General features: G+C 36.2%; 2 protein-coding genes across 3 annotated transcripts; one reads left to right on the forward strand and one right to left on the reverse strand.

Moving 5' to 3' along the window:
* The first annotated feature begins 3,793 nt into the window (after positions 1–3,793).
* On the forward strand, positions 3,794–4,779 carry LOC106340982 (auxin-responsive protein IAA20). The gene is made up of 3 exons (XM_013779801.1): positions 3,794–4,206; positions 4,473–4,569; positions 4,666–4,779. The coding sequence occupies exons 1-3, from the start codon at positions 3,834–3,836 to the stop codon at positions 4,718–4,720; spliced, it is 525 nt and encodes a 174-aa protein (XP_013635255.1). The 5' UTR covers positions 3,794–3,833; the 3' UTR covers positions 4,721–4,779.
* Positions 4,780–6,945: 2,166 nt separating this feature from the next.
* Positions 6,946–12,406, reverse strand: LOC106342610 (ABC transporter B family member 4-like). 2 transcript variants are annotated; one of them, XM_013781596.1, is made up of 11 exons: positions 12,269–12,406; positions 11,541–11,882; positions 11,396–11,450; positions 11,133–11,308; positions 10,819–11,040; positions 10,444–10,682; positions 8,696–10,364; positions 8,264–8,530; positions 7,909–8,172; positions 7,545–7,838; positions 6,946–7,462 (listed from the first exon to the last, which is right to left on the reverse strand). In XM_013781596.1, exons 2-11 carry the CDS (start codon positions 11,853–11,855, stop codon positions 7,109–7,111), a joined length of 3,855 nt encoding a protein of 1,284 aa, XP_013637050.1. In that variant the 5' UTR covers positions 11,856–11,882; positions 12,269–12,406; the 3' UTR covers positions 6,946–7,108. The 2 variants fall into 2 exon arrangements, with proteins under 2 accessions (XP_013637050.1, XP_013637051.1); XM_013781597.1 differs by lacking the exon at positions 12,269–12,406 and adding an exon at positions 12,125–12,211 and having other exon boundaries at positions 7,109–7,462.

Genomic DNA, 12,406 nt, shown 5'->3' on the forward strand with positions numbered 1-12,406 from the left:
AAAAAAAAAAAAAAAAAAAAATTAAAAGCAAACCAATCGCGGGCCGCCACGAGTCAGTGGGGCCCGCGAACAGTGTAAGAAACTCACTAAAATCGGTTCTTAATTAGTAGTTTTTGTAACCGATCCTTAAAGGTTTTGTGGGGGCCCACACACTAAGAAACCCACTAAGGATCCCGGATAATCATGCTCTTATTATTTCAGTTCTATTTAACAAACATGAAATAGTTATTCAGTATTTTATGATCAACATCCATAATACATGTCATATTTGATATTTTAAATACATCATACAGAAGAGAGTTTTAAAAATTGCCTCTGCTATATATGTCCATATGGACCACTAAATATAACACCACATTTGGAGTTTCAGGAACCATTTATTTTCGGTGAACGTTATAGAACACATCTTATGCTTGTTCTGCGCATGTTAGTCCAGCATAGCAAAACTCTCTCTACTTATTCAGTTTTTCTTATGAGTTACAACCATTAATTATATTATTAACAAAATCTACAACGTATATCAGTAAGGTTTAATTTGCAAGAAAAGAAAAGAAAAGAACTCAGCACATATATAGCCCAAATTAGAGTTGAGTCGAGCCTGCTTGACATTACGAGAAGGTGACCAAGCCCATGATACGATCCTTCCAGAGTCATGATTCTAAGTTTCTAAGTTTCTAAGTTCTAACGAAGGTTTGCTTTGTAAGAAACTCTAAATCATTTCAAGATTTGGTAAATCTATATACTACAATTCATGAATTGCGTGCGTAATCCAAGCATTTTAAGGATTTTGATGAATATTATATAGTATCTATAAAAAGACACGCACGTAACATCTCGACTCTATATCCGCACCGCACCGCACGCATGCACGTATTTTAACAAAACTTTATAGAGTTTCATTTATAATTCATAAACGCATTAAGCTTCAGAATACACTTTATCTGACTCGGTAAGGAAGACATGGCAGTATTTCCCTGTTAGTTCGACTTCGTTCAATATTTTTGTTTCTTAATAGATGGTTTCGCTTAAAATAGTAAAAAAATGTTTGACTCAAACAAAATTCAATTTTGATACATTAATTTGTTAAGCATGAATTAGGTAGTTGTATATTCCTGTTAACGTATTTTGTAACTAATAGGTTTGTTTAAAATCATTTGGTAAGAAAAAGTGATTGAGTGACAATTTCAAAATTCAATGGAAAATACATGTAATATATTCAGTGAAAAAGTTCTACTGTTTCAGTAATCTTAAAGCAAAGGAGAAAACAAAAGGCTATGATTAGTCCAACAAGAGGGGCTAGAAAATAAAAGCCACGAGACATGCAAATGCAATCACGCATCTTGAAAAGCAAGCCCTAGTTTTGACTGACAAGCAACCACAACGCAGTAAAGTTAGGTTCTCAAAATTAGCGCATAAATAAAGAAATATATGATTAAAGTACTTGAACTATGTATGTGTGTTTCCAATAAAATGCGTTTCTAGTTCTATAATAATTACCGAAATTATAGTAGGCATTCTTTTGTAGAATAATGTATATATATACTTTTATGTATGCTAGAAAAATTCGAGGGATATTATTTTTGGTAAGGAAAATATAGAAAAACGGAGGGGACAGATAGGAGGCGGAGGCAGTTATGTAGTGTTGTTAGGGAACAACTCTCTCCTTTGTAATATTCTCCAAAATCAATTGGTTCCAAGTCCATATTCTTCTTCAAGTTAATTGACTACAAACAACTCGAACAAATTGAGAGTAACCAAGCCGAGTATAAGTTTCAGCTCCAATTTTTGGTGTGCGTATGAGTCTCAATTTTGTTTACATGGTTCAAGCCAAACCAAAGCTAACTGGGGTTTGATAGAAATATCTAAATTAAAAATAAACAAAGTGATTTGTAAATAAATCAATGTTTTATTTTCATGCAAAGCATATAAACTGAATATACAAAGATTAAGTTGTAGAATCTAATAATATATCATATCAGAAATAATATATGTGTAGCTTTAGATAATATTTTTATCAATGTGGCCATTTAGTTACCTTTTTGTTGAACTCTTGCTCAAAGTATAATTGAATATAATTGTAGTTTAGTCACATTAGCTACTTTTTAATATTGGTAAATATGCTATTATAAACTATGAAAAATATTACATAATGATTTTGCATCCGATAATTCTACCTATTGTACGAGAATTATTGTATCATTTTTAGTTGCTCTATAAGATCCACAACTGGTGGTATTCTTCGTACCTTTCTGAAGATTTCCAACAAATCTTCTATCCATTAATCTCTCGTAAATCACACTAGCTACTTTGAAACCAACAAATTGAAAACCTTTTCCCCGGTTGAACAAACCCAAAAAAAGCTATAATCAGTCTACGCTAAGCGAAGAATCGAGCAAAAACTCAGAGTAATCTATGAGTACATTAACTATTATACCAACCAATTTAGCAAAAAAAAAAACTATTATACCAACCATAGTAAAATCTGTAGCAGACGTACACATTTGACTTAACCGAACCAAGCCACACTTGCATCTCGTCTTGCATGTTTTTCTAACATAATTTGATTCATTACATAGTTCTACTTTCAATAATCAATACAATGTACATGCTGACATGTTGTAGGGAGTCCACGTGAAAACAAAAGTGCCACGTGGGAAATGACAAATGTAGTCGTTGGTCGTCGTGTCGTATGTATGTCTCCTTTTTCTCGTGCTTGCAAATATGAGAATTGTGACGTCTCCTTAAGTCCCATAGACAAAGGAACTCTCATTAGGTCCTCCCTTTAAGGTGAACCATTCATTACTCATCATGCCCCTCTCTTCTTCCTTTGCCTTTTTCTTTCAAACTTTCAATTCTTTCTACTTACTTATTTATGATTACGTGTAACAACTTCTCTTCTTACTAAGATGTTACGTAGGATTTGCATCATTATAATGGCCATGTTTTGATCGGGTTCACCATTTGCAACGGTCCGTTAAATTCTATGATTTTATGTTCGAGTAAAAAAAAAAAAAAAAAAAAACTATAGTCAACCGTTAAATACAAAACAAATAAAATTGTTTATGATTCTGTTTCGAACTAATATATGGTAAATGATAAGATCATCCACATTGGAAATTTCTCAAAAGAAATCTCTAAAAAGTCATATTAACAATTAGCTGAAACCTTTTTAATAAATGTGAGACTTATGTGAGAATTTCTCAAATGAAAGACTCTCACATATTCTCAACTTTATTAAAAAAATTATTTAATCAATAACATAATCTGTGAAAGGTACATTTTGATAAATTTTAAATGCATGTCCTAAATATAGAATCGAATATTTCTCAATAGTAAAATATATTAAAGAACATTCGTACTCGTCATATCAACCTAATGAACATACTTACTAGAATGACTAACGATAAATAATCTGAAAATTAGATTGGAAACTGTCCGCTTGATACCGAATTTTTGCTTCCACTAACTTGTTCGTCAATTGTTTACGTTAGCCATACATTTTAGTTTTAGAGAGAACCCCGAACCCACAAAATCATAACCAGCACATTAACCGAATCAACATTTGACACGTGTTTCTGTCTGCTACACTAACAACAACTTTAGCGGACGCTGTCTCGTCATTCCACTGTCGCATTTGTACTTGTGACTGTGTATTTATTTTATAAAACAAAATACGAAGACCACGCCAAACTATAATAAAATAAATTGAAATTCCCAGTCTAGATCTTCTATATAAACAGACACGTACATACCAAGCATGGCGGCTCATTACTCATTTGTCTCAACCCAAAAAAGAAAATAAAAAAAGGGAAAAAAAAGATTGAAAGATAGATATGGGAAGAGGAAGAAGTTCTTCGTCGTCTTCTTCTATAGAGAGTACCAGTAAGAGCAACCCATACGGTGGCTCTTCAAATACTCGAAACCTAAGCACGGACCTAAGGCTCGGACTCAGCTTCGGGGCATCCTCAGGGACGCAATATTTCAACGGTGGTTATGGGTATTCTGTTGTAGATCCGGCGGCAGATTATACGGTTGCGGTGGCGGAGGAGGAGGAAGAAGAGAACGAGTGTAACAGCGTAGGGAGCTTCTACGTGAAAGTGAACATGGAGGGAGTTCCAATTGGGAGAAAGATCGATCTCATGTCTCTTAATGGCTACCATGAGCTAATCAGAACCCTAGATTTCATGTTCAACGCATCCATTCTCTGTAAGTATATGTATAAATATATAGAATAGATGTTGATATATCTAAGTTTTCTAATTATTCACTAGTTTTTTTCTTTCTTTTAAGCCGTTTTGAAACGTTTCCCCATAAGAAATAGATTGATTCCCCATATATAAGAAATAGATTGATAAATTAACAGAACTAAAAATACTTGCGCCTATTGCTATTTAATAGGTTTTTTGTTTGTTTGCCAAAGTTATTATCTCATCATAGGTTAAAGTTTATGATGAAACTGATTGTAATAACAGGGGCTGACGATGAAGAGATGTGCGGCCAGAAGAGTCATGTGCTAACATACGCGGACAAGGAAGGTGACTGGATGATGGTTGGTGATGTTCCGTGGGAGTACGTATTCTTGTTCCTCTATTGATATCATTATTTCCTTATTTAGAACGTTCTGTAGAAATTAAATATTTGTACATTTGGGGTTTTGTTTTGTAGAATGTTTTTATCGACCGTCAGAAGACTGAAGATTTCAAGAGCTTACCACTACTGATGTTCAAGTCTACTTGTGTGTTTATTAAAACTAATGCCAAGAAAAAAGGTTTTGTCATATGTAAATCCATCGTCAGTTATTTATTAAAAAAAATTCGTTTTTCGTTTACGATGATAGTACATACATTCTGAACTCACTCTGATTATTCTCCTCGGTAATACCCAAAAAGGAAAAGAATACAAGAAAATCGAAAAAAAAACAAATAGCTGTGAAACAAACCAATCTTGGGTCGACATATTCTTTCTGCGGGCCGAACAATTACACCATTGGTCACCGAATTTAATATTTGGTTTAAGTGTTTCACGTGATATGAAGTTCAATTTTCATTAGATAATTGCCAAGAACGTCGGCCAATAAATTCAGCTAATCTAATAACCTATACACGATCGGTGAGAGTGGATCATAAGTTGTATTCACCACTTAATTAAGAAGATTACTAATCGATGATCAACGACGAACCAGCTCGGATCCGCCTCTTTGTTTCTACCCAATAGCTCAAATAGTCAAACTTAGGCATGGGCATAAAATCCGGAACCCGAAATCCGAACCGAACCCGAACCGAAAAACCCGACCCGTTATCTGACCCGAAACGTAAAAATACCAGAACGGGTCTTGTAGGGTGGTACAAAAAATATCCGAACCCGAAGTGTTATTAACCGAATCCGAACGGATAACCCGAAAAATCCGAAATTAATAGTCAATATAAATATTTTGAAATATATATAAGTATTCCAATTATTAAATTCAATATTTGTGGTAATATTATATATAATAATAAATATTAAAATTCTAATAAATGCTTTAAGTACACAATTAGTTATAAATAAGTATTTTATAATTTGTTGATTTAACATTTTATTGTTATTTTATCAATTTTATATGTGATAGATTAATTTTTATTTAATTTAGATGTTTTTCTTTATGTTTTATTTCAAAAATTTTGTTTTTTACTTTGGTTATATCAGAATCGAACCGATATAACCCGAATCCGTACGATATATGATTACTTTATCGGTTTTATGATGCAATACAATTTTGAACCGAACCCGAAGTGTTATTATTTGAACCCAACCCGTACTAATAAAATTTTAGTATGGGACCTAGAAGCGTAAACCCGAAAATCCGAAAATCCGAAAACCCGAAAAACCCGACCCGAATGCTAACGGGTACCCGAACGCCCAGGCCTAGTCAAACTCATCCATCGCCTAATCAATGATAAGTTATCATGAATCAGGCTTTGATTCTTTATCAAAATTCAGCTTCGATTACTTTGTAGATTTAATTATGGCGTCCAGTCAGGGTTTCTAGAGTTATTTTGGTTAATCAGTTTTGTTTTACACGTGCATCACTAAAATCATACACGTGAAGTGACGTTGTTTCAACGACTTTAGTGTTAGATTGGCCAAAGTTACTATGAAGCCTATAAACAATGAGCAAATTTAAGATTTCGGAGGCTATAAATATTTTTTAAGAACTCTAATAAATTTGCTACACATAATTTAGAGGCATCTACTTATATATAACTTCCAAAGTTTTTTAGAAACTAATACATATGTTTTATAGGATTGTGTCTAGATCCAGCATGCATATAACATAGTCCATTGTGATTTACGTACTTATATGGCCAATTTACATATTAGGCTAAGATTTTTAAGGTTTTAGATTGAGTTTGAGTTATTTAGATTAAAATATATTTGTCCAAAATATATTTATTATAATTAAATTTTTTTATATAGTTAAAAAAAATTAATCGGTTATATGAATCTTGTGGATCATAAAATACTTTGACTAAGTATACTTAAATATAGCTTTATTTGGATTGTGAAGAGGGATCAATATAATTTGATAACAAGATTAGATTTTTGGATTTTTTTTAATAAGATTTTGGTTTAGTTTTGGATAAGTGTTTTATATAAAGAAGAACCAATATAAGAAAACCAAATTTAAAGTTCAGTCATATTAAACTAGTATGCTCCAAGCAAGCCATTGAACAGGTTACAAGTGAATACGCCCACGCTGATATAGATTTAATAACGCCTTGCTTCAACAAAGAGGATCCTCCAAGGCGATTTCTATTTGCATAAATGCATTGTTTGATGGCACATAGAATTCTTCAGTCCTGTTAATTTGAGAAATACTAGGGAAAGTTTCATGTTATACATATACATTCTTTTCACATGTTTTGCTAATTAGTGACTCCAGCATGTTTTCTTGAATCCAGCATGATAGGATTTTTTTGTGTAGTCATTCAGTCTCAAATTGTATATATATCTACACTGTCGTTGATACACACCACAAAAAAAATAAAAGATAAAAGATGTCATCATATATAACAAAGCATAAGAGACCAAAAATAAAATAAAAATTAGGGAACATAAAGATATTTTTTTAAGAAGCTGCACTCAGATGAAGCTGCACTAACGAAGCATAAACTCCGTCCTTGATATTAATCAAACTCTCGTGCTTCCCTTTCTCCACGATAACTCCGTTCTTAACGACCGCAATTACATCAGCGTTCTTAATCGTTGATAACCGATGAGCCACCACAATTGTAGTCCGGTTAACCATAACCCGATCAAGCGCATCTTGAACCACACGTTCAGACTCAGCATCCAGAGCACTCGTTGCTTCATCAAGAAGCAACACTTTGGGATCCTTGACGATGGCTCTCGCTATGGCCACTCGTTGCTTTTGCCCACCCGATAACTGGATCCCTCTTTCACCCACCATCGTGTCGTAACCCTAAATAAGTAAACCAATATTAGGTTATTTTTTACCTAATTCCTTGGGACACAAGAAACCTTAAAGCTTTAGTTATTATTACCTGTTGTAGACCACTGATGAATCCATGGGCGTTTGATAGTTCAGCTGCTGATACTATTTCAGATTCACTCGCGTCTCCACCTTTTCCGTAAGCAATGTTGGCTCTGATTGTTTCGTTAAACAGAATCGGTTCTTGGCTCACAAGTCCAGTTTGTTGTCTTAGCCATTTTAGTTGCAAGCTCTTGATCTCTACACCGTCGAGAGTGATCTCACCTGAATCTGGATCGTAAAACCTCTGTAGCAAAGCGATCACCGTTGATTTCCCGCTCCCGCTTTCTCCAACCAAAGCAACTGTCTGAAAAAAAAAAAAAAAAATAGAGTTAAGGTTATGTCTTTGATTATTAAATAATGCACTAGTCACTAACCTTTCCAGCTCGAATACTTAGACAAAGATCTTGGAAGATTTGAACATCTGGTCTTGCTGGATATTTGAAACTGACATGACGAAGCTCAATGTCTCCGTTAACATTATCCAACACTCTTCCAGACTCCACACTTGGGTCAATCTTGGACTCTCTATCTATAATAGCGAAAATCGAAGCAGCAGCTATATCAGCTTTGCTTGAATCAGGAGACAATGAGCTAGATTGAGATATCGCCATAGCAGCCATTGTCAAAGCAAAGAAAACCTGTAAAAAAAAAAAAACATGATAAGAATCAAGAAAACGCTAACATATAAATAGTCTAACCGTTTGTGTTTTTATTTATGTATGTATATACCCTGAAAACAGAATCGAAGGTTGTTTTGCCATCATCAACCAGCCGTGCTCCCACGTAGAAACTGCAAGCGTAGGAAGCAAAGAGGACAAAGAAAGAAAAGCCAAAACCAATACCACTGACAATGCCTTGGCGTATCCCTGTCTTCATAGGACCTTCACATTTCTTCGCGTACATGTTCATCACTTTCTCTTCTGCGCAGAACGAAGCAACCGTTCTTATGCTCCCAACCGCGTCATTCGCCACCTGACTAGCTTCCCCATACATTTTCTGCCAATGATTACACAAGTGAGATATAGTTTTTGTTAAAATTCGGATTTATGGTGAGCTTCCAACTTAAAACTAATTGTCTATGAGTTGATTGAATATATATATATATTTATATATTAGTTAATTATTTTTTCCAACTACCGATGAAGATTAACTAGTTTTTACCTTTGCATCGGCGCTGAAACCTTGCATGAACTTCATGTAAAGAAACCCATTGAGTGCAATAAGAGGAAGCATGGCAAGGACGACGAAAGCCAACTGCCAACAGGCCAAGAAGGCAATGATCAAACCAGCCAATATCGACGAAAGATTCTGAACCATCTGTGCCAAAGCATCTCCCACTAGACCACGTATCGCCGCTGCGTCTGCCGATAGCCTTGCTCCAATGGTTCCACTAGAATTCTCAGACTCATCGAACCATCCAACTTCCATGTGAACCACTTTCTCAAAACACATGCTTCTTATCCTCTTCACCAGTTTACATCCAGCTATAGCGAAGAAGAAGGTTTGCGCTGGGTACGCTATGATGGAGGCAAAACCAAGAACCATGAAGATAATGGCCCAGAAGCTTGTGTCCTCTTTAAGCTCCTTAGGCGGTTTGAAGAAAGCTTTGATGACGCTTGCGATTAGTATACCGAATAAAGGAAGTATAACTCCGTTAGCTGCTGCTGATATTGCACCGAGTATGAGAACAGGAATCTCTGGTTTGTTTAGAGCTGCGACTCTCCGGATTGAGACTTTCTTTGGTTTGGTCTTAGCTTCTGTAGTACCCTCTTGAGCGACGTCGTTTCCTTCAATACCTGCTGGGAAGCCAAACATGTTGAAAGAGTGGCGGCTGCTGTTTCCTCTGGATGATCCTCCTTTGCTTAGTGACCTTCCTAGAGATGATTTTCTCAAACTAGAATGTTTGAATGATTCTATAGATGACAGCTTTTGCTCGTCTGTTGGATTCTCTTCAGACTTCTTCTCTTCTTGAAGACGTATGAGCTGAGAGTAAGCTCCTTCCGGGTCCTTGAGCAGCTCCGTGTGAGAGCCTTTCTCCACGATCTTCCCTTGGTGGATCACAGCGATCATATCCGCGTTTCGCACCGTGCTTAACCGGTGAGCAACAACAACCGTAGTCCGGTTAACCATGATTCTGTCAAGTGCTTCTTGAACCACTCTCTCTGATTCCGCGTCAAGTGCGCTTGTTGCTTCGTCCAAAAGCAAGATTCTCGGATCTTTTAGAATGGCTCTGGCTACAGCGATCCTCTGTTTCTGCCCTCCTGAAAGCTGAGTGCCGTGCTCTCCAACCATTGTATCTAAACCCTGAGGAAGCTTATCAACAAACTTGGAAGCGTTTGCAAGCTCTGCAGCTGCTTTGATCTCTTCTATTGTAGCGTCTTCTTTACCGTAGGCAATGTTGTCCTTGATGCTTGAAGTGAAGAGAACCGGTTCTTGACTCACAAGTCCAATCTTGCTTCTGATCCATTTGAGCTGGAACTCTTTTAGGTTAACACCATCTATGAGAACTTCACCGGCTTGCGGATCGTAGAACCTCTCTATTAGACTCACAACAGTAGACTTCCCACTCCCACTCTGTCCAACTAAAGCCACTGTTGTACCACTCGAGATAAACAGCGAAAACCCGCGAAAAATCTGCTCATCGGGCCTCGCGGGGTAAGTGAAGTAGACATCCTTAAGCTCAATGTCTCCTTTGATGTCATCCATCACTTTACCATTTGTACTGTAGGAATCAATGTCAGGTCTTCTCTCTATTGTCTCGAACATCTTGTAAGCCGCGGCTTGTCCAGCTGCAAACGCGCTTAAGCAAGGAGATGCTTGACCTAACGACCTAATAAAGGAACAAAAACAAGTCTTAGATTGGGTTGCAAGAAACTTAAAACAACACAAAAAAGATGAGAGGTTCTTACATGGATCCAGTTAAAACAGAGATGATGATGTTGAGGACTTGTCCTCCTGTGTATCCTTTATCAAGAATCAACTTTCCTCCATACCAAACTGCTAAAGCGTAGCTACAAAAGATTACAAGAAAGAGTGTTCCAAGTCCTAATCCAGTTGAACCACCTTCAATCACTCCTGCTTTATAAGCAGTGAGAAGATGTTTGTTGTAGTTGCTTATGGCTTGTTTCTCTCCAGTAAACGATGCAACCTGATTAATTATATTAAAAAATTATTAGGAGATCAAGAAGATCGACCGTATCAAGATTATGGAAAATATGAAGATCGAATAATTTTTATCGGTTTTTTTTTGGCTAAGCAAATGTGTATAGAGTAAGCCTAGTTACCGTTCTTATGGAACCGATTGTTTGCTCAACTACAACCGCAGCGTTGGCATAAGCGGTTTGTCCACGAGAAGCTGTCTTAGCAATGACAATAGCCAGACCCGCACCGGCCATTACAAGAAGTGGAATTGAAGACAACATGACTAGTGTTAGCAGCCATCCTTTTAAGAAAGCTATCACAAAGCCTCCAACAAATGTTGATAGAAGTTGTATAGCTTTCCCCACCTGCCCAAAACGTCATTCCTTTGTTCAAAAATCTAAAAAACCAAAGGATCTTGAAACTTTAAAAATGTTATTTGTTTGACTAATATGAGTACCTTTTCTCCCATAGCGTCTTGGATTAGCACAGTGTCACCGGACATTCTTCCAACGACTTCACCGGTGTTTGTATCGACGTCGAAAAAGGCTATATCTTGTCTTAATATTGTCTTTAGATACATACTCCTTATTCTTGCTGCTTGTCTCTCTCCAGATATCATCCAACCAGACAACTCTGAACATTTAAAGACATCAAGAACGTTAAAAACTCTGTTCTACTTAAGATGTGTTAATTAAATCTTTGACAGATCCAAGAACTTACGGAGAAAAGCAGCCGCAAAAGTACCGATTCCAAGCCATACAAACTTGAGAGCTACCTGTGAGTGAGATTAATAGACTGTTATTAGCACAAGTCAAATCTTGAAAGCGGTCCTTATTAAGACACAAAAACATCATTTGGTTTTTACTTTGGAAACTTTGTCGGACACATTTGAATCGTTCTGATTCTGGCCAAAGGCATCTATAAGATCTCCGAACAGTACAGTCATAATAGGGAAGCCAAGACCGTTTCCGATAGATCCAAGCGTCCCGAGGATCATCAAGAGTATATCAAAGGAATCTGCAAAGGCAAATAGCTTGTAAAATGGCACCGTTTTGGTTTTCTCATGTTCTTCCTTCTTCTCTGTTTTCTTCACTTCTTTGTCTTCTTCTCTGCTTCTTTTGGTCTCAGAAACGTCTTCTACTATATTTCCATCTCCGTTTAAGCCGCTCTCTGCAGCCATTAGACTTTCCACAGTGCCCTTATGATCCTAAGCGTTTAAAAAAGAGAGGAGAGACATAATAGTAAGTTTCCAAATCTATGAGTTGAGATCTTTAAGAGAGAGTAGTATCTAAATGGGGAACATAAAGGTCAGACCAAGAAGGAAACAAAAGAACATAAAGGAAACAAAACAAAGGCTTTCACAATCCGTAGTTCACCAAACATTTGAATACCCTAAAGATCTGCCTTTCTTGTTTTTTTATTCAAGAACATCTGACAAAATGATGAAACCTGAAGCAAAAGATCTGTCCTGTCAATTACAACAAGGATTCACAGAAGCTTCGGTCCAGACAGAATACAGAACTACATAGTAGAGGTTATACACATGTATATGTAAAGCAGAGAATATTTGTACATGTATATGTAGATATATACCTTGAAGAGGATCAAGAAGAAGCTGAAAAGGGAAAAGGTGTTTAGCGACTCTCTTGGTGTCTGCCGTATAAGCTGTTGAATTAATGTGCAGAGATCTCTATGCTTATATATTATTTTTTCATATGAAATATATAATAT

This window comes from Brassica oleracea, chromosome C4, assembly GCF_000695525.1.
Source record: "Brassica oleracea var. oleracea cultivar TO1000 chromosome C4, BOL, whole genome shotgun sequence".
Classification (NCBI taxonomy): domain Eukaryota; kingdom Viridiplantae; phylum Streptophyta; class Magnoliopsida; order Brassicales; family Brassicaceae; genus Brassica; species Brassica oleracea.